At 38.5% G+C, this 22,879-nt stretch overlaps 1 protein-coding gene across 1 annotated transcript in view; it reads left to right on the top strand.

Moving 5' to 3' along the window:
- The window catches only part of LOC128657225 (zinc finger protein OZF-like), a 66,717-nt gene that overhangs the window by 3,716 nt on the left and 40,122 nt on the right, over positions 1-22,879 (top strand). Inside the window, exons 3-6 of the mRNA XM_053711490.1 lie at positions 10,193-10,306; positions 10,661-10,774; positions 11,262-11,366; positions 13,979-14,092. Of these exons, the coding sequence (XP_053567465.1) occupies positions 10,193-10,306; positions 10,661-10,774; positions 11,262-11,366; positions 13,979-14,092 (447 nt within the window). The remainder of the gene's footprint in view (positions 1-10,192; positions 10,307-10,660; positions 10,775-11,261; positions 11,367-13,978; positions 14,093-22,879) is intronic.

Here is a 22,879-nt window from a genome sequence, read left to right as displayed (position 1 = left end):
TGACCAGTCTGTGTGTTTCTAAAAAGCAGACTGAGTAGGTGGTTTTCCTGCAGGGAGACATAAAACTGGACATGTGATCATCATCTTGTTACTGCTTGGCTTTTACATACGGAACGTGGGTTGCAACATGAGCTGCTTCTCTTTCTTTTCCACCCCTGCTGACCTTTAACCCTCTGAGGTCTTCCTTGTAGCTGGAGATCGCATCAGGTCAGTGATTGACTAAGATGACCCTAGTTGTTTTCTTTTCCCTTGACCTCGGCACTCTTACAGGTCAGTGACACACTGGGCTGACATACTTCAGACTTATATTTATTCTAGTTGTAAGCACACAATTGTAGTCACATATTCTCTAATGAATTATGTCTAAAACCAAATCCATCTAAATGTGTGTATATTATTGTGTGTATTTTGTGTGCCTGAATGTGTCTGTATATGTGTATGCTGTGGTGTATACATGTGTTGTGTGTATGTTGTGCTTGTATGTATATGTGTATGCTGTTGTGTGTATGTGTGTGTGTGTATACTGTGTGTATGTTGTGCTTGTGTGTACATGTATATGTGTATGCTGTGGTGTGTACATGTACATGTGTGTGTATACTGTGTGTATGTTGTGCTTGTGTGTACATGTATATGTGTATGCTGTGGTGTGTACATGTACATGTGTGTGTATACTGTGTGTATGTTGTGTTTGTGTGTACGTGTGTGTGAGTATGCTATGTGTATATGGTGTGTAGTGTGTTGTGTGGACATGGTTAGGTGGAGCATGATTGGGTGTGAGGTGAAGGGGGCCCTTAATTTTTTTTTAGCCCAGCCGAGCCTCAGTATATACAGTTGTATTTAATATATACAGTATGTGTTTTGAAAAATGGAAAATCTAACTAAGCAAGTTACAAACTGGCACAAAATTGATTTATTATTATTTTCTAGCATAAAGCTTTTTTTATTTTAAAAAACACATGGCTAGATTACGAGTTTTGTGTTATGAGCGGCTCGGTACTAACTTGCAAGTTATTTCCACCGCTCACCTCCCTATAGTGCTGCTATTACAGGTTTTCAAAAACCCGGCGTTAGCAGGCAATATAGCAGCGTTGGGCTCCATACCGCACTCAAATACCAGCGCTGCTTTGAGCATGATTTCCCCATATATATCAATAGGGAGAGCAATAAAGGAGCGTAAAGCTCCGTAACGCAGCCCCATTGATTTCTATGGGGAAAGAAAAGTTATGTTTACACCTAACACAAACCCCAAGTCTAAACACCCCTAATCTGCCGCCCCCGATTGGAACAGCCAATAGAATGCGAGCTCAATCCTATTGGCTGATTGCATCAGCCAATAGGATTTGTTCACCTTTAATTCCGATTGGCTGATAGAATTCTATCAGCCAATCGGAATTCAAGGGACGCCATCTTGGATTACGTCATTTAAAGGATTTTGGGGGCAGCAGATTAGGGGTTAATAACAGTAATGTAGGTTGCAGCGATGTTAGGGACAGCAGATTAGGGGTTAATAATATTTAACTAGTGTTTGCGATACGGGAGTACAACGGTTTAGGGGTTAATATGTTTATTCTAGTGGCGGCGATGTCGGGAGCGGCAGATTAGGGGTTAATAATTTTATTTTAGTTTTTGCGATGCAGGAGGGCCTCGGTTTAGGGGTTAATAGGTAGTTTTTTGGGTGTTAGTGTACTTTTAGCACTTTAGTTATGAGTTTTATGTTACGGATTTGTAACATAAAAGCCATAACTACTGACTTTCAGTTTACGGTATGGATCTTGTAGTTATGGACTGTACCGCTCACTTTTTGGCCGGACAGGCAAACTCGTAATACCAGCGGTGTGGAAGTCCCATTGAAAAATGACTTTTTGAAAGCTGCGGTAGTTACGTTGCGTTACGGCCAAAAAAGTGTGCGGTACAGATATACCTGCAAAACTCGTAATACCAGCGGTAGTGAAAAAGCAGCGTTATGAGGCTTTTTCACTCATAACGCAAAACTCGTAATCTAGCCGACAATTATTTCCTGAATGCAAGCTATAAACGTACTGCACTCAGCAGAAAGAGTAGGGCAGTGAAGGTAGTCTTTCCTAGGTAGGAGTCTGAGTAAACCATGTCATTGTAGACACTTGTGCTATGTGTCTCTGTGCCTGTCTTTCTTTCAGTGAGAGACCTGACTTTCTCCATGCTTAGAGAGCTGCAGGAGTGGTAGAATTAAAGGGACATGAAACCCATTTTTTTATTTCATGATTTAGAAAGAGCATGTCATTTTAAACAGCTTTCTAATTTACTTCTATTATCTAATTTGCTTCATTCTCTTGATATCACTTGCTGAAAAACATATCTAGATATGCTCAGAAGCTGCTGATTGGTTGCTGCACATAGAGGCCTTGTGTGATTGGCTTACACATGTGCATTGCTATTTCTTCAACAAAGGATATCTAAAGAATTGAGCAAATTAGATAATAGAAGTAAATTGGAAAGTTGTTTAAAATTACATGCCCTATCTGAATCATGAAAGTTTAATTTTGACTAGACTGTCCCTTTAAGCTATTTGTGTCTCACCTACCATTTATCTCAATTTCTCATACATTCTATATACTTTCCAGAAATTTTACTTATTTCTGAATTATTTTGGCCATAATATGCATATTCGCCAGTGTCATTGAATGCTTTGTTGCAGACAAATACATAAATAAAAAATGCCCTGCAATATTCCTTCAGTATTTTTTTTTTTTTATTAATCCTTTATAACTAGTCAAGTTGGTGACTCACTGGCCACATTTTTACCTTCCAAGGACCCCTAAGATTTCAATACAATACTATAGACATCTAGACTCCCATAATGTATCTCTTCCTTTCCTTATTATAAAAGAAAAAACAAACACATTTTAATGTGTGAGAGTTCACAGCTGGTTGGTTTGTTAAGAGCTTCCTCTACAGAGTACTACAATAGCATCTATCCAATTGCATAAAGAATGGTGTACTGTTAAATTGTTTTCTCCTTAAAGGGATAGAAAATAAAAAAAACTTTAAGTCATGTACCCGTGTAATGCTTATCATTACAAGGCTACATTTGTGTGTGATTTACACCTATATACCCCTGTAGAGCTCTGGTATCGTAGGGGAGACTCTACCTTAATAGAGCCTAACTATTGTTGTTTAATGAGCAGCCTACTTTATCTAGCTGTTGTCTTCTGGAGAACCCATAGCTTATGTTGGTGTCATGCACTTTTTAAAAAATGTATTACTGTATGTACCATTATTTAAAGGGATACTAAACCCAATTTTTTTCTTTCATGATTCAGATAGAGCATGCAATTTTAAGCAACTTTCTAATTTACTCCTATTATTAATTGTTCTTCATTCTCTTGCTATTTTTATTTGAACAAGCAAGAATGTAAGCTTAAAAGCCGGCCCATTTTTATTTCAGCACCTAGGTAGCTCTTGCTGATTGGTTACTAAATGTAGCAAACCAATCAGCAAGCTCTACCAAGGTGCTGAACCAAAATTGGGATGGCTCTTAACCTTCCATTCCTGCTTTTTCAAATAGAGATCGCAAGAGAACGAAGAAAAATAGACAATAGGAATAAATTAGAAAGTTGCTTAAAATTGCATGCTCTATCTGAATAATGAAAGAAAAAAAAATGGGTTTTGCATCCCTTTAACCCCTTAACGACCGAGGACGTGCAGGGTACGTCCTCTAAAAAAATACCCTTAACGACCAAGGACGTACCCTGCACGTCCTCGGTCTGGAAAGCAGCTGGAAGCGATCCTGCTCGCTTCCAGCTGCTTTCCGGTTATTGCAGTGATGCCTCGATATCGAGGCATCCTGCAATAACCTTTTTAAGCCATTCGGTGCAGAGAGAGCCACTCTGTGGCCCTCTCTGCACCGGAGATTGTTGGCTTACCGCGTTGGTGGGTGGGAGGCTGGTGGGAGGCGGGTGGTGGCCATCGATGGCCTTGGTGACGTGCAGGGGGGCGGGATCGGGGGCGTGGATGATCGGGGGCGCGCACTGACGCGCGCGTGCGTGCACGGGGAGGGAGCGGGTGGGAACCGCTACACTACAGAAAAAAGTTAAACAAAAAAATACAAAAAAAAGGGAATAAAAGTTTTTTTTATAAATCAATTAAGGTGTTGGGGTTTGTCTGTGGGGGGGGGGAAGCTACACTACAGAATTTCTATTTTTTTTTTTAAAAAAAAAACGTTTTTTTCTTGAAACTGGGTACTGGCAGACAGCTGCCAGTACCCAAGACGGCCCCCAATAATGCAGAGGGGGAGGGTAAGAGAGCTGTTTTGGGGGTGGATCAGGGAGGTTGGGGGCTAAGGGGGGATTCTACAAAGCAGCATATGTAAATATGCTAAAAACACAAAAAAGAACAAATTAAAAAAAACTTTTATTTTAGTACCGGCAGACTTTCTGCCAGTACTTAAGATGGCGGGGACAATTGTGGGGTGGGGGAGGGAAGGGAGCTGTTTGGGAGGGATCAGGGGGTGGGATGTGTCAGGTGGGAGGCTGATCTCTACACTAAAGCTAAAATTAACCCTGCAAGCTCCCTACAAACTACCTAATTAACCCCTTCACTGCTAGCCATAATATACGTGTGATGCGCAGCAGCATTTAGCGGCCTTCTAATTACCAAAAAGCAACGCCGAAGTCATATATGTCTGCTATTTCTGAACAAAGGGGATCCCAGAGAAGCATTTACAACCATTTGTGCCATAATTGCACAAGCTGTTTGTAAATAATTTCAGTGAGAAACCTAAAATTGTGAAAATTTAAAGTTTTTTTAAATTTGATCGCATATGGTGGTGAAATGGTGGCATGAAATATACCAAAATGGGCCTAGATCAATACTTGGGGTTGTCTACTACACTACACTAAAGCTAAAATTAACCATACAAGCTCCCTACATGCTCCCTAATTAACACCTTCACTGCTGGGCATAAAACACGTGTGGTGCGCAGTGGCATTTAGCAGCCTTCTAATTACCAAAAAGCAACTCCAAAGCCATATATGTCTGCTATTTATGAACAAAGGGGATCCCAGAGAAGAATTTACAACCATTTATGCTATAATTGCACAAGCTGTTTGTAAATGATTTCAGTGAGAAACCTAAAGTTTGTGAAAAAATTTGTGAAAAAGTGAACAATTTTTTTTATTTGATCGCATTTGGCGGTGAAATGGTGGCATGAAATATACTAAAATGGGCCTAGATCAATACTTTGGGATGTCTTCTAAAAAAAAATATATACATGTCAATGGATATTCAGGGATTCCTGAAAGATATCAGTGTCCCAATGTAACTAGCACTCATTTTGAAAAAAAAGTGGTTTGGAAATAGCAAGTGCTACTTGTATTTATGGACCTATAACTTGCAAAAAAAGCAAAGAACATGTAAACATTGGGTATTTCTAAACTCAGAACAAAATTTAGAAACTATTTAGCATGGGATTTTTTTGGTGGTTGTAGATGTGTAACAGATTTTGGGGGTCAAAGTTAGAAAAAGTGTGGTTTTTTTCCATTTTTTCCTCATTTTATAAAAAAAATTAGAGTAAATTATAAGATATGATAAAAATAATGGTATCTTTAGAAAGTCCATTTAATGGTGAGAAAAATGGTATATAATATGTGTGGGTACAGTAAATGAGTAAGAGGAAAATTACAGCTAAACACAAACACCGCAAAAATGTAAAAATAGCCTTGGTCCCAAACGGACAGAAAATGGAAAAGTGCTGCGGTCATTAAGGGGTTAATTTGTTATGGTATAAAATAAAAACAAGATTAAATTTACTGCATAAAAAAGTGTTTTGCAATGGCTATACATATGTAAAGATAGGGTGGGGTAGTGGGCGTGGTCTGGTCAGTTGGTGGGTGGGATCAGAAGTGGCGAGTAACATTTTGCCCTGGCTAGTAGCTTAGTACTGGAAATGTTGAGCCCTGTGTGTGTGTGTGTATATATATATATATATATATATATATATATATATATATATATATATATATATATATATATATATCAGAAGAAAAGGGTTTTTGTGATGTGAGCTGTACCTAGGTATAGGTCACACTGGAGGCGCGAAGAATATATTAACACCTAAACGAGATAAGCTGCTGGGGTGAACAGAGCAGTATGGTCACACTACCCTTACAGATGAACAAACCGGATTATTATAAGTAAAGTAAAGAGTTGTTCACTTCACAGCGCTAATCTCACAAAATATAGTGTACTATTACGGTACACCTTATGTAACAAATATAATTGCGTAAATGTATTTAAACAATGATTCCTAAACAGTGTACATCGCTACAATGTATATATACACTAGGAAAATGATCCGTCTAATTAAATATTAGCTATTGTTGTTTCAATATTATGTGGATAATAAAGGGAGAATCTTTAGTTCTCAAATATGTTGATCGAGTCTATAACAAGCAGGGTTGTTCTATCTTCAGAAAGTGAACGTTCAGCCTTGCAAGCATGAAATTACAGCAATCCCCAAAATGGTTTCACAGGCTACTCACAATAGGTGACCTCAATCAAATGAGGTAAGGAACGGGCGTTGTTAATGTGTCAGGTCCCAGCACTGATTCTCAAGTAGCGGGCTTATGATCCTAAGCGTTATCCCTTGAAGATTCTCTGTTTGTCAGGTTCTCCAATGTTGTTGTCCGCAACCGGTCTGGGTATCTTTGATAACTCCAACGTGTTATGTAAAGGGAACAAACACGGCACATAGCATAATACTGTTTTAAAAGTAGTACGAATTTATTTACAGCACAAGAATGATACTCACAAACGTGACCTCAGTTTGTATGAGGTATCAATACAGCATCACACTAAAAGGACCGTCGTCCCACACTATGATAAAAGATTCCACTTCGGTCGTAAGTGGTTTGCATAAAAAAGTCTTTAAGGATGAGCAGCCAGATTCAACACTCAGCCTTTACTTTACTTATATATATATATATATATATATATATATATATATATATATATATATATATATATATATATATATATATATATCACAGAAGGGGACTGCACTCTCTCATACTGGACCGGGTACACATCCCATGACCCTGTAACATGCTCAGCCCTGGGTGCTCACCGGCACTCACAGGAAGATGTGCTGTCCCCAGAGTCACAGGCAGTTAACCCCAGACAGGTCTGGGTGCAAGAACCATAGGGAAAATTACAAAACAAATTAATACAACACACAGAGAAAGTCCAGCACTCACTTACAAGCTCTCAGCTAAGATTTAAAAGCAAAAACGGAAAGGTTAGTTACCGCATCTGGCCAAATGGGAGTGCTGGACTTTCTCTGTGTGTTGTATTAATTTGTTTTGTAATTTCCCCTATGGTTCTTGCACCCAGCCCTGTCTGGGGTTAACTGCCTGTGACTCTGGGGACAGCACAGCTTCCTGTGAGTGCCAGTGAGTACCCAGGGCTAAACATGTTACAGGGTCATGGGATGTGTACCCGGTCTGGCATGAGAGTGCAGTCCCCTTCCGTGTTTTGTATATGTCTAGGGTGATTACATAAGCCTGTGCACCCTTCCCTTGTTCCCAGTTTGATTGGATTTGAGAGCTTGCATTGTGTGGCTGTTTTATGGTTCTAGGTATTGGAAAGGACCTTGACGTGGTACCTGGGCTTGTCCCATTTGGCCAGATGCGGTAACTAACCTTTCCATTTTTGCTTTTAAATCTTAGCTGAGAGCTTGTGAGTGCTGGACTTTCTCTGTGTGTTGTATTAATTTGTTTTGTAATTTTCCCTATGGTTCTTGCACCCAGACCTGTCTGGGGTTAACTGCCTGTGACTCTGGGGACAGCACAGCTTCCTGTGAGTGCCGGTGAGCACTCAGGGCTGAGCATGTTACAGGGTTATGGGATGTGTACCCGGTCCGGTATGAGAGTGCAGTCCCCTTCCATGTTTTGTATATGTCTAGGGTGATTACATAAGCCTGTGCACCCTTCCCTTGTTCCCAGTTTGATTGGATTTGAGTGCTTGCATTGTGTGGCTGTTTTAGGGTTATATATATATATAACACACACACACACACAGTGTGTATATACAGTATATATATATATATATATATATATATATATATATATAAAAGTATATATTAAGTTAACAAAATAAAGGAACATATTAACTGGCATTTTAAAAGATTTAAAGATCCCCAGACTGACAGTAGATCCTATCTTGCTACCAGTGTTCTGTAAATATTTTCCTACCGGCTCTGACCGAGTGAATTCAAACAGTCACACAGCCCAGGCTCAGCAGTTGAGAGAGCGTAGATTCAGCGTAGCCCACGCGTCTTCTTGTAGTCATGATGTAACGCGCGTGATCACGTGCCGTCTGAAAGTTTCACAGGCAGCACGGCGCAGGCGGCAGGCAGAGGGGCACCACAGAAGTAGAACACATCATCATCTGTTGTAGAGACGAGTAGCGTTAGCGTAGGGCTTGAAGGGGTGCCGGTGGATACGGGCTGCCAGGGCTGGGCTAATGGGTTACTAACTTACTGCTGGGTAGGTAGGTAGGTTGGCCCGGCCATGGACGTCATCTATAGTAAAAAAAAAATGTCAAAATAAATTCAAAAGGAAACTAAGGCTATGTCCGTTTTTAAAAAAAAAATAACATTACCGGGCAGTAACCTGAAATAACGTACAGTCCGGTCTAATACCGGACACCTGGCAACCCTAGCACTACGTGCACATTCTCAGCACCACGTGCACTCTCAGCACCACATGCACACTCCGTATCAGTCTCTATACTTAGATGTACAAACACATGACCTCTGTGTTTAGAATAACTCTCACTTATCTGATTCTGCAGTTTCACAAGTTAGCCTGAAAATGCTCGTAAAGTATCTGATCATGATAAAAAGTAAAATCACAGTAAATAATGTATTATATACAGGATGGTCAAAGGGACATTATACATCTCTTGTGTTTGTGTTGGGATTTGTTCTACACACCTGGCAACCCTAGCACCACGTGAACATTCTCAGCACCACGTGCACATTCTCAGCACCACATGCACACTCCGTATCAGTCTCTGTACTTAGATGTACAAACACATGACCTCTGTGTTTAGAATAACTCTCACTAATCTGATTCTGCAGTTTCACAGGTTAGCCAGAAAATGCTCGTAAAGTATCTGATCATGATAAAAAGTAAAATCACAGTAAATAATGTCTTATATACAGGATGGTCAAAGGGACATTATACATCTCTTGTGTTTGTGTTGGGATTTGTTCTACACTCCCTAGAGAGGTCAAAAAGCAAAATCTGTAACAGGCAAATCACCTAAACCGGCTGTCTGATTGGCAGCAATTTGCTTTTTAGCCTCTCTAGGGACCGTGGGACAAAGCACAACTTTACACAAAAGCAATAAGTGCTTAGAAGTCGATTTATCAACCTCCTCGGCAGGCTATCGCCTGCCTACGACTGAAGGTTCTCACAAGAGAACCTGCAAGCCGTATTTAACAAGCAGCGGTCTGTTTCCCTACCCTTTCAATTTCAATCTCACCGTTCTCGTCCGACCGGGGAGATTGACAGCTCCTGCCAACGCTCGTGTGCAATGCTGAATTCTGCCAGGGGAATTCAGCCCGTCAGAGGCGAGCTGCGTTGTCTGCCGCAGCTTGATAAATCGCCCTTCTAGTGTCCTTTAAAACGGACATGAAACACATTGAGGAGATTGTAACATAAAATTATATAGATGTGTATGTTGGCTAATGCAGTGTCCCCTGTACTAAGGGTAGAATATGGTTCAAGTAACCCGGGTGCCACAGTGCTAGACGCTCCTTACAAAATATGCTCTGGATAATGCCCTGCTCCTTTCTCGTACAGAGAATTGCAAGTCTCATGTATGTATAAATACATATGTATGCACACAATAACAAATAAAACATGTCTGGCTACTATGTATTTGTCTGCTATAATTTAAACTTGTCAGGCCCTGATATATGAAGGTAAAATTGTAATTGAAAATGACAAACTAGCAGAAGCTAACACAGCTGTGCATAATGGGACACTGACTACAAGCAAGTGACATACAACAGATATCAGCTGAGATTGTTGTGTTTATATAAATCTGCAGAAAGTGCTTTGTGTGATCAGTAAGTTGTTGCTAATTTTGTAAAATAGTAACTTGATGTACGTTTTTTTTTTATTTAACAAATATTCTCACTTTGTAGACTGTACTGACGTGAAACCTTCAGATAGCTCAGCAGTTGTACATGGAGAAGAACCGTACGTGTGTGATAAGGTGAAGACTGAGGAGGATGAAGTTCCTATAAATACGGCTACAGGTGATTAGCGCATATTAAGTAACGACAAAATTCTAGGAAAGCTTAATTTTGTCTCTTATATGCTGTGTCTATGGGTTACAGGTGAGTGCGTATGTGTTGAGTCTGATTTACACCTGTTGCATATGAGTGTGTACGTATGTTACATGCAAATGTGCATGTGTGTTGTTTCTGATGCATGGGAGTTACAGGTAAGTGCACATGTATATTGTTTGTATGAAGTACACAGGTTACAGGCAAGTGAGTATGTGTAAGGTGCATGCGGGCTACAGGTTAGTGTGTACATATGTTGTGTTTGAGGCATGTAGGGTACAAACTACTTACACACACATACACATGTATATTCTCACTGTACAGGCCATAGTGATGTGACGCCTACAGATGGCTCAGCGGTTGAGCACAGAGGAGAACCGTATGTGTGTGATCAGGTGAAGACTGAGGAGGATGAAGTTCCTATGAATACGGCTACAGGTGATTAGCGCTTATTAAGTAAAGGGAAGAGTCTGTGATGTGACATTTTGTCTCGTGTAAATAACAGTTATATATTCTCAGAAGGTTACACAGCAGACACACGTTACTGTGCAGCTCAGGTTTATATTGTTATACTATTTAGAAAGTTACAAACTCTGGGATGGTGTCTAACTACCTTATGATAGCACAAGGCCGTATATCTCACTAGTGGCTCATTACTGTGTCACCACCTCCAGTGTGAAGAAGTGAGTTAACTGGTAATTATTATTCTCAATGATCTTTTCTTCATTTGTTGCACAATATATTTTTCTGGACATGGCACATAAACAATATAAGTCTTTAAGCAAAAAATTAAAAGAACAGAAGGAAAGTACCACAGTGTGTGTATGTTGTGCTATTGTCTATCTAAGAAATACACACACTCATTTATGGTAAAGTTATAAAACTAGATCATAAGATATAAACTGAATCTTCTTTATTTGTACAGATGAAGATAACGCTGATATAGTGAAAGTTGAGATAACAGAAGATCTGTGTGTGAGGCATCAGCTGGAAGCTCCAGATGATGATATCAGTGGCCGTATCACCTCAGGTGAGTGTGCACGTGTTTTGTGTCAGAGGGATGAAGCTTACAGGTGAGTGTGCATGTATGTTGTGTCAGAGGGATGAAGGTTATAGTATGATGTACACATATGTTGTGTCTGAGAAATATGTGTTACAGGTAAGTGTACAAATATGTTGTGTCTGATGCACACAAGTTAAATGTAAGTGTACATGTATGTTGTGTCTAAGGAAAGCATTTTATAGATGAGTGCACGTGTTGTGTCTGAGGCTTGGGGCTTATGGAGGAGTGTTAACATAGGTTGCCTATGAGATAGACTGGTTACAGGTGAGTTTGAGCCTATGTAGCCTAAGATTATCTGAGTACAGGTGAGTGTGTACATATGTAGTCTATAAGATACGCTGCTTACAGGTGAGTGTGTACATATGTTGTCTATGAGATGCGCTGCTTACAGGTGAGTGTGTACATATGTTGTCTATGAGATGCGCTGCTTACAGGTGAGTGTGTACATATGTTGTCTATGAGAAGCGCTGCTTACAGGTGAGTGTGTACAGATGTTGTCTATGAGATGCGCTGCTTACAGGTGAGTGTGTACATATGTTGTCTATGAGATGTGCTGCTTACAGGTGAGTGTGTACAGATGTTGTCTATGAGATACGCTGCTTATAGGTGAGTGTGTACAGATGTTGTCTATGAGATTTACTGCTTACAGGTGAGTGTGTACAGATGTTGTCTATGAGATATACTGGTTACAGGTGAGTGTGTAGTACATATGTTGTCTATAAGATACGCTGGTTACAGGTGAGTGTGTACAGATGTTGTCTATGAGATATGCTGGTTACAGGTGAATGTACAGATGTTGTCTATGAGATATTCTGGTTACAGGTGAGTGTGTACAGATGTTGTCTGAGATATTCTGGTTAAAGGTGTGTGCGTACAGATGTTGTCTGTGAAATACGCTGGTTACAGGTGAGTGTGTACGTGTCTATGAGATACGCTGGTTACAGGTGAGTTTGTATATATGTTGTCTATGAGATACTCTGGTTACAGGTGAGTGTGTACAGATGTTGTCTGAGATACGCTGCTTACAGGTGAGTGTGTACATATGTTGTCTATGAGATACGCTGCTTACAGGTGAGTCTGTACAGATGTTAGCTATGAGATACGCTGCTTACAGGTGAGTGTGTAAATGTGTTGTCTATGAGATACGCTGGTTACAGGTGAGTGTGTATATATGTTGTCTATGAGATACACTGGTTACAAGTGAGTGTGTATATATGTTGTCTATGAGATACACTGGTTACAGGTGAGTGTGTACAGATGTAGTCTATGAGATACTCTGCTTACAGGTGAGTGTGTACAGATGTTGTCTATGAGATACGCTGCTTACAGTTGAGTGTGTACAGATGTTGTCTATGAGATACGCTGATTACAGGTGAGTGTGTACAGATGTTGTCTGAGATACACTGGTTACAGGTGAGTGTGTACATATGATGTCTATAAGATATGCTGGTTACAGGTGAGTCTGTACATATGTTATTTTTGAGATACGCTGCTTACAGGTGAGTGTGTACATATGTTGTCTATGAGATACGCTGCTTACAGGTGAGTGTGTACATATGTTGTCTATAAGATACGCTGCTTACAGGTGAGTGTGTACATATGTTGTCTATGAGATACGCTGCTTACAGGTGAGTGTGTACATATGTTGTCTATGAGATACGCTGCTTACAGGTGAGTGGGTACAGATGTTGTCTATGAGATACACTGGTTACAGGTGAGTGTGTACTGATGTTGTCTATGAGATACGCTGGTTACAGGTGAGTGTGTACTGATGTTGTCTATGAGATGCGCTGGTTACAGGTGAGTGTGTACTGATGTTGTCTTTGAGATAAGTTGGTTACAGGTGAGTGTGTACTGATGTTGTCTATGAGATACGCTGGTTACAGGTGAGTGTGTACAGATGTTGTCTATGAGATACGCTGGTTACAGGTGAGTGTGTACTGATGTTGTCTATGAGATACGCTGGTTACAGGTGAGTGTGTACTGATGTTGTCTATGAGATACGCTGGCTACAGGTGAGTGTGTACAGATGTTGTCTATGAGATACGCTGGTTACAGGTGAGTGTGTACAGATGTTGTCTATGAGATACGCTGGCTACAGATGAGTGTGTGCTTATGTTGTCTATGAGATACGCAAATTACTGGCATCATATGTTGTGTCTGTGATACTTGGGTTTCATATGAGAGTGCAGGGGAGTTTGCAGAGTGAGGGGGTGTGACAAGGTGCACACGCTGAAGAAACGCTCATTTCCCGGTGGATGTACACAGATGCTGGTAAGCACCGCTGTGTGTTTTTTGCTGTGTTGTTGAGTTTGCATATGTGTTGTGTCCAATTTAAGCTGGTTGCAGGTAAGTGTTTATGCATGTTACATGCAAATGTTCATGTATGTTGCTTCTGAGGCATGAAGGTTGCAGGCTAGTATGCACATATGTTTCTGATGCATGGGTTTTACAGGTGAATGTGTATGTTGTGCGTGTGTGTGAGGTACACAGGTTACAGGCGAGTGTGCACATATGTTGTTTCTGAAGCATGTAGGGTACAAACAACTTACACATACGCGTGTATTCTCACTGTACAGGGCATATGGATGTCGCATCTTCAGATGGCTTAGCAGTTGAGTACAGAGGAGAACCGTATGTGTGTGATCAGATGAAGACTGAGGGGGAGGAAGTTCTTATAAATACAGCTACAGGTGATTAATGCATATTAAAGTGCCATTATAGTAAAAACAAAAAGTCATGCTGTAATCTATTAGAACAGTCAATTTTAAAATGATTACTGTGTTTTTAACCCCAGTAAATGGGTAACACATAGAGTAGAAATACCACTCAGGACTTGCAGAGCACTTCTGATCCAGGGTGGAAAACACCACTGATCCAATCAGCAGTGCTAATTCTACATCTGAGTCGTGCGACTAGCACTGATTATTGGATCAGCAGCATTTTCCACTCGGGATCAGCAGTGTTTTGTGAGTCCCAAGTTGTATTTCTGCTCTGTGTTTGACCCCTTTGCGTGGTTAAACACACAGTAATGTAGGGTCAATAGTCATAAAAACAAACGTTTTATTGATTAGAGCATCTCATTTTTATACTTTAATGACTTTCAGTAAAGGGAAAAGTCTGTACTGGTGACATTTTGTCTCTTGTAAACAACAGTTTTATTTTCTCAGATGGTTACAGTCACAGAAATTTCTCAAACACAGAGATATAAACTAACTTATGTTATGCTAATCCTTGAACAGCAAGTAACAGGTTAAAATGTAACAGACAGGAGACAAAAATGCAGATGTTCCAGTAATGTCTGATATAAAAGTCTTCAGCACAGGCTTTTATACCCTTCTTTTCCCATACACACCAATTTCTACAAAGTTCCAGAATATTCTTTTACATTCTATAGTGAAAATAGGTTCTTTGTGTAAAATAAAGTGGGTGTGTTTAACAAGGCATACATTTTGTGACATAAGACATTACAACAGTGAACATATGACCGGAGCTGAGCATAACCTGATACTAAGACACATTCCATAGGGAGGGGGGGGGACTGTGTGTGAAGCTGTGATTCCAGAAGTTACTAGAAAGTAAATCTAACTAAATACATCCATATTGTGCATACATCAGCCATATTGTGTATATACAGTACATCTGCCATATTGTGCATACATCAGCCATATTGTGTATATATAGTACATCTGCCATATTGTGCATACATCAGCCATATTGTGTATATACAGTACATCAGCCATATTGTGCATACATCAGCCATATTGTGTATATACAGTACATCAGCCATATTGTGCATACATCAGCCATATTGTGTATATACAGTACATCAGCCATATTGTGCATACATCAGCCATATTGTGTATATACAGTACATCTGCCATATTGTGCATACATCAGCCATATTGTGCATACATCAGCCATACTGTATATATATATATAGTACATCAGCCATATTGTGCATACATCAGCCATATTGTGCATACATCAGCCATACTGTATATATATAGTACATCTGCCATATTGTGCATACATCAGCCATATTGTGCATACATCAGCCATATTGTGCATACATCAGCCATATTGTGCATACATCAGCCATATTGTGTATATACAGTACATCAGCCATATTGTGCATACATCAGCCATATTGTGTATATACAGTACATCTGCCATATTGTGCATACATCAGCCATATTGTGTATATACAGTACATCTGCCATATTGTGCATACATCAGCCATATTGTGTATATACAGTACATCTGCCATATTGTGCATACATCAGCCATATTGTGTATATACAGTACATCTGCCATATTGTGCATACATCCTCCATATTGTGTATATACAGTACATCTGCCATATTGTGCATACATCAGCCATATTGTGTATATACAGTACATCTGCCATATTGTGCATACATCAGCCATATTGTGTATATACAGTACATCTGCCATATTGTGCATACATCAGCCATATTGTGTATATACAGTACATCTGCCATATTGTGCATACATCAGCCATATTGTGTATATATAGTACATCTGCCATATTGTGCATACATCAGCCATATTGTGTATATATAGTACATCTGCCATATTGTGCATACATCAGCCATATTGTGTATATATAGTACATCTGCCATATTGTGCATACATCAGCCATATTGTGTATATACAGTACATCTGCCATATTGTGCATACATCAGCCATATTGTGTGTACACAGTACATCTGCCATATTGTGCATACATCAGCCATATTGTGTATATACAGTACATCAGCCATATTGTGCATACATCAGCCATATTGTGTATATACAGTACATCAGCCATATTGTGCATACATCAGCCATATTGTGTATATACAGTACATCAGCCATATTGTGCATACATCAGCCATATTGTGTATATACAGTACATCAGCCATATTGTGCATACATCAGCCATATTGTGTATATACAGTACATCAGCCATATTGTGCATACATCAGCCATACTGTATATATATATATATATAGTACATCAGCCATATTGTGCATACATCAGCCATATTGTGCATACATCAGCCATACTGTATATATATATAGTACATCTGCCATATTGTGCATACATCAGCCATATTGTGCATACATCAGCCATACTGTATATATATAGTACATCTGCCATATTGTGCATACATCAGCCATACTGTATATATATAGTACATCAGCCATATTGTGCATACATCAGCCATATTGTGCATACATCAGCCATACTGTATATATATAGTACATCTGCCATATTGTGCATACATCAGCCATACTGTATATATATAGTACATCTGCCATATTGTGCATACATCAGCCATATTGTGCATACATCAGCCATACTGTATATATATATAGTACATCAGCCATATTGTGCATACATCAGCCATATTGTGCATACATCAGCCATATTGTGCATACATCAGCCATACTGTATATATATAGTACATCTGCCATATTGTGCATACATCAGCCATATTGTGCATACATCAGCCATACTGTATATATATAGTACATCTGCCATATTGTGCATACATCAGCCATATTGTGCATACATCAGCCATACTGTATATATATAGTACATCAGCCATATTGTGCATACATCAGCCATATTGTGCATACATCAGCCATACTGTATATATATAGTACATCTGCCATATTGTGCATACATCAGCCATATTGTGCATACATCAGCCATACTGTATATATATAGTACATCTGCCATATTGTGCATACATCAGCCATATTGTGCATACATCAGCCATATTGTGTATATACAGTACATCTGCCATATTGTGCATACATCAGCCATATTGTGTATATACAATACATCTGCCATATTGTGCATACATCAGCCATATTGTGTATATACAGTACATCTGCCATATTGTGCATACATCAGCCATATTGTGTATATACAGTACATCTGCCATATTGTGCATACATCAGCCATATTGTGTATATACAGTACATCTGCCATATTGTGCATACATCAGCCATATTGTGTATATATAGTACATCTGCCATATTGTGCATACATCAGCCATATTGTGTATATACAGTACATCTGCCATATTGTGCATACATCAGCCATATTGTGTATATACAGTACATCTGCCATATTGTGCATACATCAGCCATATTGTGTATATACAGTACATCTGCCATATTGTGCATACATCAGCCATATTGTGTATATACAGTACATCTGCCATATTGTGCATACATCAGCCATATTGTGTGTACACAGTACATCTGCCATATTGTGCATACATCAGCCATATTGTGTATATACAGTACATCTGCCATATTGTGCATACATCAGCCATATTGTGTATATATAGTACATCTGCCATATTGTGCATACATCAGCCATATTGTGTATATATAGTACATCTGCCATATTGTGCATACATCAGCCATATTGTGTATATACAGTACATCTGCCATATTGTGCATACATCAGCCATATTGTGTATATACAGTACATCTGCCATATTGTGCATACATCAGCCATATTGTGTATATACAGTACATCAGCCATATTGTGCATACATCAGCCATATTGTGCATACATCAGCCATACTGTATATATATATAGTACATCTGCCATATTGTGCATACATCAGCCATATTGTGCATACATCAGCCATATTGTGTATATACAGTACATCTGCCATATTGTGCATACATCAGCCATATTGTGTATATACAGTACATCTGCCATATTGTGCATACATCAGCCATATTGTGTGTACACAGTACATCTGCCATATTGTGCATACATCAGCCATATTGTGTATATATAGTACATCTGCCATATTGTGTATATACAGTACATCTGCCATATTGTGCATACATCAGCCATATTGTGTATATACAGTACATCTGCCATATTGTGCATACATCAGCCATATTGTGTATATACAGTACATCTGCCATATTGTGCATACATCAGCCATATTGTGTATATATAGTACATCTGCCATATTGTGCATACATCAGCCATATTGTGTATATACAGTACATCTGCCATATTGTGCATACATCAGCCATATTGTGTATATATAGTACATCTGCCATATTGTGCATACATCAGCCATATTGTGTATATACAGTACATCTGCCATATTGTGCATACATCAGCCATATTGTGTATATATAGTACATCTGCCATATTGTGCATACATCAGCCATATTTTGTATATACAGTACATCTGCCATATTGTGCATACATCAGCCATATTGTGTATATATAGTACATCTGCCATATTGTGCATACATCAGCCATATTGTGTATATACAGTACATCTGCCATATTGTGCATACATCAGCCATATTGTGTATATACAGTACATCTGCCATATTGTGCATACATCAGCCATATTGTGTATATATAGTACATCTGCCATATTGTGCATACATCAGCCATATTGTGTATATACAATACATCTGCCATATTGTGCATACATCAGCCATATTGTGCATACATCAGCCATATTGTGTGTATATAGTACATCTGCCATATTGTGCATACATCAGCCATATTTTGTATATACAGTACATCTGCCATATTGTGCATACATCAGCCATATTGTGTATATATAGTACATCTGCCATATTGTGCATACATCAGCCATATTGTGTATATACAGTACATCTGCCATATTGTGCATACATCAGCCATATTGTGTATATATAGTACATCTGCCATATTGTGCATACATCAGCCATATTGTGTATATATAGTACATCTGCCATATTGTGCATACATCAGCCATATTGTGTATATACAGTACATCTGCCATATTGTGCATACATCAGCCATATTGTGTATATACAGTACATCTGCCATATTGTGCATACATCAGCCATATTGTGTATATACAGTACATCTGCCATATTGTGCATACATCAGCCACATTGTGTATATACAGTACATCTGCCATATTGTGCATACATCAGCCATATTGTGTATATACAGTACATCTGCCATATTGTGCATACATCAGCCATATTGTGTATATATAGTACATCTGCCATATTGTGCATACATCAGCCATAATTTGTATATATAGTACATCTGCCATATTGTGCATACATCAGCCATATTTTGTATATATAGTACATCTGCCATTTTATGCATACATCAGCCATATTTTGTATATATAGTACATCTGCCATATTGTGCATACATCAGCCATATTGTGTGTATTCATCCTCTATATTGTGTATATACAGTACATCTGCCATATTGTGCATACATCAGCCATACTGTGTATATACAGTACATCTGCCATATTGTGCATACATCAGCCATATTTTGTATATATAGTACATCTGCCATATTGTGCATACATCAGCCATATTTTGTATATATAGTACATCTGCCATATTGTGCATACATCAGCCATATTGTGTGTATACATCCTCCATATTGTGTATATATAGTACATCTGCCATATTGTGTGTATACATCCTCCATATTGTGTATATATAGTACATCTGCCATATTGTGTGTATACATTCTCCATATTGTGTATATACATCTGCCATATTGTGCATACATCAGCCATATTGTGTATATACAGTACATCTGCCATATTGTGCATACATCAGCCATATTGTGTATATAAAGTACATCTGCCATATTGTGCATACATCAGCCATATTTTGTATATATAGTACATCTGCCATATTGTGCATACATCAGCTATATTGTGTATATATAGTACATCTGCCATATTGTGCATACATCAGCCATATTGTGTATATAGATCAGCCATATTGTGCATACATCAGCCATATTGTGTATATACATCAGCCATATTGTGCATACATCAGCCATAATTTGTATATATAGTACATCTGCCATATTGTGCATACATCAGCCATATTGTGTGTATACATCCTCCATATTGTGTATATACAGTACATCTGCCATATTGTGCATACATCAGCCATATTGTGTATATACAGTACATCTGCCATATTGTGCATACATCAGCCATATTGTGTATATATAGTACATCTGCCATATTGTGTGCATACATCAGCCATATTGTGTATATATAGTACATCAGCCATATTGTGCATACATCAGCCATATTGTGTATATACAGTACATCAGCCATATTGTGCATACATCAGCCATATTGTGTATATACAGTACATCAGCCATATTGTGCATACATCAGCCATATTGTACATACATCAGCCATACTGTATATATATAGTACATCAGCCATATTGTGCATACATCAGCCATATTGTGCATACATCAGCCATACTGTATATATATAGTACATCTGCCATATTGTGCATACATCAGCCATATTGTGCATACATCAGCCATACTGTATATATATAGTACATCTGCCATATTGTGCATACATCAGCCATATTGTGCATACATCAGCCATACTGTATATATATATATATATATAGTACATCAGCCATATTGTGCATACATCAGCCATATTGTGCATACATCAGCCATACTGTATATATATAGTACATCTGCCATATTGTGCATACATCAGCCATACTGTATATATATATAGTACATCTGCCATATTGTGCATACATCAGCCATATTGTGCATACATCAGCCATACTGTATATATATAGTACATCAGCCATATTGTGCATACATCAGCCATATTGTGCATACATCAGCCATACTGTATATATATATAGTACATCTGCCATATTGTGCATACATCAGCCATATTGTGCATACATCAGCCATACTGTATATATATATATATATAGTACATCTACCATATTGTGCATACATCAGCCATACTGTATATATATAGTACATCAGCCATATTGTGCATACATCAGCCATATTGTGCATACATCAGCCATACTGTATATATATAGTACATCTGCCATATTGTGCATACATCAGCCATATTGTGCATACATCAGCCATATTGTGCATACATCAGCCATATTGTGTATATATAGTACATCTGCCATATTGTGTGCATACATCAGCCATATTGTGTATATATAGTACATCAGCCATATTGTGCATACATCAGCCATATTGTGTATATACAGTACATCAGCCATATTGTGCATACATCAGCCATATTGTGTATATACAGTACATCAGCCATATTGTGCATACATCAGCCATATTGTACATACATCAGCCATACTGTATATATATAGTACATCAGCCATATTGTGCATACATCAGCCATATTGTGCATACATCAGCCATACTGTATATATATAGTACATCTGCCATATTGTGCATACATCAGCCATATTGTGCATACATCAGCCATACTGTATATATATAGTACATCTGCCATATTGTGCATACATCAGCCATATTGTGCATACATCAGCCATACTGTATATATATATATATATATAGTACATCAGCCATATTGTGCATACATCAGCCATATTGTGCATACATCAGCCATATTGTGCATACATCAGCCATACTGTATATATATAGTACATCTGCCATATTGTGCATACATCAGCCATACTGTATATATATATAGTACATCTGCCATATTGTGCATACATCAGCCATATTGTGCATACATCAGCCATACTGTATATATATAGTACATCAGCCATATTGTGCATACATCAGCCATATTGTGCATACATCAGCCATACTGTATATATATATAGTACATCTGCCATATTGTGCATACATCAGCCATACTGTATATATATATATAGTACATCTACCATATTGTGCATACATCAGCCATATTGTGCATACATCAGCCATACTGTATATATATAGTACATCAGCCATATTGTGCATACATCAGCCATATTGTGCATACATCAGCCATACTGTATATATATAGTACATCTGCCATATTGTGCATACATCAGCCATATTGTGCATACATCAGCCATATTGTGCATACATCAGCCATACTGTATATATATATAGTACATCTGCCATATTGTGCATACATCAGCCATATTGTGCATACATCAGCCATATTGTGTATATACAGTACATCTGCCATATTGTGCATACATCAGCCATATTGTGTATATACAATACATCTGCCATATTGTGCATACATCAGCCATATTGTGTATATACAGTACATCTGCCATATTGTGCATACATCAGCCATATTGTGTATATACAGTACATCTGCCATATTGTGCATACATCAGCCATATTGTGTATATACAGTACATCTGCCATATTGTGCATACATCAGCCATATTGTGTATATATAGTACATCTGCCATATTGTGCATACATCAGCCATATTGTGTATATACAGTACATCTGCCATATTGTGCATACATCAGCCATATTGTGTATATACAGTACATCTGCCATATTGTGCATACATCAGCCATATTGTGTATATACAGTACATCTGCCATATTGTGCATACATCAGCCATATTGTGTATATACAGTACATCTGCCATATTGTGCATA

This window comes from Bombina bombina, chromosome 4 (assembly GCF_027579735.1).
Source record: "Bombina bombina isolate aBomBom1 chromosome 4, aBomBom1.pri, whole genome shotgun sequence".
NCBI classification, from domain to species: Eukaryota; Metazoa; Chordata; class Amphibia; order Anura; family Bombinatoridae; genus Bombina; species Bombina bombina.
The sequence above is the reverse complement of the archived record's forward strand: the minus strand, read 5'-3'. Positions and strand labels throughout refer to the sequence as shown.